At 43.0% G+C, this 3787-nt stretch overlaps 1 protein-coding gene across 1 annotated transcript in view; it reads right to left on the bottom strand.

Annotated features, from left to right (window-relative positions):
- The window catches only part of LOC118324876 (glutathione hydrolase 7), a gene marked incomplete at its 3' end in the record, with an annotated part of 7131 nt that extends 4526 nt beyond the window's left edge, over positions 1-2605 (bottom strand). Inside the window, 6 exon segments of the mRNA XM_035657372.1 lie at positions 149-216; positions 321-438; positions 530-681; positions 841-1067; positions 1502-2085; positions 2443-2605. Of these exon segments, the coding sequence (XP_035513265.1) occupies positions 149-216; positions 321-438; positions 530-681; positions 841-1067; positions 1502-1721 (785 nt within the window).
- Between the last annotated feature and the right edge of the window lie 1182 nt (positions 2606-3787).

The raw sequence follows: 3787 nt of genomic DNA, 5'->3' as shown, positions 1-3787 counted from the left end.
TATAAGGGGGAGTGTCTCAAAACGAAACAAACAATATCAAAGAAGGGTGTAATGTCCAGAAATCAGCATGAAGACCACGACTATTTATGACACAACAATGGGGAGAGTTTTAACAAATAAAAACTGTATTACATAACAGTTACTGTACCTGCCATAGAGCTGGTGTGCCTGATGCATCCCACTGAGCATGCCTGGTACTCCCACCAGCAGGCCGGGCTAAGATGCAACAGCAAGAATAGGGTGCACACATTAACCACAGTACCAAACAATAACAAAAAGACTCAACATCTCACAGTTCACACTCCAAAAAAATGCCTTACATATTGATCAAGGTTCGTATGCAGCATCTCCTCGTGGATGGCAGATGGTGCCGTCTCTCTGAAGTCGATGACCCTCGTCTCATTCTTACGGATGTCATGCACCAACATAACTCCACCACTAAATGTCAACAGAGCACAAAGATCTTTGTATTGAACCATGTTTAGGAACCTCAGTGGTGGTCCTGTTTAGAGGTGTTTTTATCACTCACCCTCCAATACCAGATGTGTGAGGGTGGACGATTCCCAAACAGAGGGCAGCAGTGATGGCAGCGTCAACACTGGACCCCTGTTTCTCAAGGACATCAAAGCCAAGAGATGTACACTGGGCCACGTCTGTCACCACAGCTCCTTGGTTAAACACCTTGCAACAAACAGGAGAGCGAAGCAGGAAAGCAGAAAACAGATTGTTAATTTACCTTCGAACTGACTTGTGTGGAATAATCCCATAATCACCTGTAATTATTTGCAACAATATTGCAACATGGTTACAAAAGTGCAACTGCAACACACACGCTCCTACCTGTGGGTCTCCAAAGTAGATCTGCATGATGAGAGCTACAGTGACTCCCGTGGCAAAGGTGAGACAAGCTGTGATGATGACTGTCAGTCCATCTCGCTGGCAGGCACAGTCTTCTGTAAAGGGGTCTACGGTGGTCTCCCGCAGGGATGCGAGATCGTGGCTAGCCAGGTCCGAAGCCGAGGAGGGGAGACGCTGTAGGCGAGCCGACTTCAGAAACAGATCTGGGTCTGGAACAAACAACACAAGCCAAAACCCTTAGACTGAACAAGAAACAGCAGGACACATTTTTGATATGTCCCTTACGTTCTTTTTCTGTCAAAACAAATTCCATTCAAAAATGTGTCAATTTAAAGGGTCCATTCCTACTTTAACAGAAAAACCCAACAAATTCTAAACATTTCTGGTTCAAGCTTCTCAAATGTGAGGATTTTCTGTCATATATGGCAGTAAATTCAACATATTGGGTTCTGGACTGTTAGTCCACTTAATTAATAATACAAATAATTATTAGTTGCAGCCCTAGTTCAAATTCACCCTTGAATGACTTGCAACAATGAATAGTGAAAACTGCTCCTGGAGATTAGACAATGCTGCTCCATGAATCCACATCCAGAAACCTTAAGACTAATAGTAAATGATGTGTCTGCCCTGGCTGACTCACCTGTATCCTGCTCACTCAGGACGTTGTCGTCATCTTTGCGAGATTTTAGGGTGTTTTCCCCGGACAGCATGTCGTCCTCTGGCAGCCTGGGGAAGCTGGTGATGCTCATGTAGTCCACCGGAGAGTAGGCACTCCCCAAGGTCGTCTCTGGATTGGCATCTTTATCCGCCACGCACCCGGTTGGGTACCCAGCTACAATTTCAGGAGCAGGGCTGTGCATGGCTACTGTTGATCCCGCAGTCACACACTTAACTTATCTTTATCCTTAGGGTGTTCAGGGAGTTAGGCCAGGATATTCATATCCCCAGTCACATCTGGTAATCAGTCACTGACATCCAGATGAAAAATCACTGTAATATACCTTTATGGACCACTAGTGTTGCTGTAGTGCTGAATAATGACTTCCCACTTCATGGAATCTTTAATATTTCATTATATCAACAATTCTCCTGCTGGGATTTGTAGTTTTTACCATCAGCTGCAGTTTTTCTTAGAAAATATTTCTGATAGGCCAAGACACGGGTGTGTAACTCCGATGATGATGCATTTTTTTTAAAATTTCCTCCAGGCATGTAGGCTGCCACCTGCAGAAGAGAACAAAACATGCAGGTCAACTAGTTTTAGACAAGGAATTACGTTAGAGAAAGCATAGGCTATAATCGCATTGAAGTCGCATGCTCATTACACAAGGTAAACAGTCTCCCGCAGATATTGACGTGCGACAGTATGTCTGCCTCCGTCTGTCTATGGCGCAGGAAGGCGGTGAGCTGAATTAATATCCAGTTACATGTTTTAAAACAGCATTATTAGCGTGTATAAAGCGCGTGCACGGAGCCAACCCTCTTCCTGCGTTTGTTCCCCCCGCGCTGTCACACGCCAGCTAAACGCATCTTTCTGCTAATGGTGCCCATTTAATTGGGAGCGAGGAAAGCGTTACTCACCCGGGGAGATAAAACAATGCGTGTAGTCAAATGAAAATCATCCTCGGCGGTGTTGTTTTGAGGCGGCTTTGAACAGGTGAGGTGAGGTAAGTGTTGCTCTCCGTCATCACCGAAAGCACCACAAGAGCTCCTGAATCACGACACCACACGGCAGCGGAAGTTGGTTTCACGTTACAGCTCCGGACAACCGGTAAGACTTGTCAGAGAAACGAGCTTGCTGGAATTCAAGATCGTATTTCTAAGAATACGCCTGTGGCTGTAACCTGAAGACCAAAGCGGGGAACTGGAGATATTTTGATTTATTTCAATAAATTACAACTAAATGATGTTAAATTACACACATTTATAAAGGTAATTGAGCTGATGGCCGGGTTGGGTTTAGCGATGCCAACATCAGACTTACTTCACAGTAGATGGCGTCAGGGCCAAGATCCACTAAATCTCATCTCTACAGCTGATAGACCAAAATCATCCGTCACAGCACAGGTGCTTCAAGCCATTTCCCAGCAAATATTAAGGCAATAGTCACAATAGTCAATGATAAAATTACCCCAAGGACTAGGTCTCCCTGGTGTGAAGAGGACAGACAGGTTATAGCAGGTCTCTGAATAGTATAACTGCTCCAATTACAAATCTCTTGTCCCTCCCATGAAGCCTAATTCTTTTCTTGGTCCTCCACCTATCCTCAGAGTATCAACTGACCGTGTTCAATGATCCCTCAACAGGAACAATTGTTTTGACTTTGACACAAGTTGGACCACTCTGCTGCAATAAATAGATGTTATTCTTATTCTGTATTGGGCTCGATTACTCCTAATAACCCTACTGTACATAAACATCTTAAATGTCTTCTCATAGTTTTTTTTTTTTTTAAATGTTTTAATTCACTTTAAGTCCTCGTTATGTATAATAGCACCCCGCCCATCTTCAGTCCCAATAGCCTACTGTATTTACACTCCGTTACCACGCCCGTCTGTTGACCTTCTCCATTTTTTTTGCATACTGTAAACTTCCGCCTTCATTCATCATCTGCAGTGTCGACAGTGGTGGAATTTACGTGTAGTCAAATAAAAGTAAGTGCGGTACTTGTAGTTTATTTGAGTATTTTTTATTTTATGGCACTTTATTCTTCATCTCCACTCTGTCTTATTTTATATTTTATTTGACCTAATATTGTACTTACTTTGACAAGGTATAAAAAATATGATGCTTTGTTTAAGATTTAACTACCCAAATGTATGTAAACTAGTTCAAATGAGCTCCCTCTTGATCAGCTGGCATTAAAATGCTGCTTTCATGTTAATACATCAGTAATAATGATCAAATAAACTCAGGTCCTTTGGAG

Source organism: Morone saxatilis, unplaced genomic scaffold (genome assembly GCF_004916995.1).
Source record: "Morone saxatilis isolate NCDOM2014 unplaced genomic scaffold, NCSU_SB_2.0 Contig15, whole genome shotgun sequence".
NCBI lineage: Eukaryota > Metazoa > Chordata > Actinopteri > Moronidae > Morone > Morone saxatilis.
The sequence above is the reverse complement of the archived record's forward strand: the minus strand, read 5'-3'. Positions and strand labels throughout refer to the sequence as shown.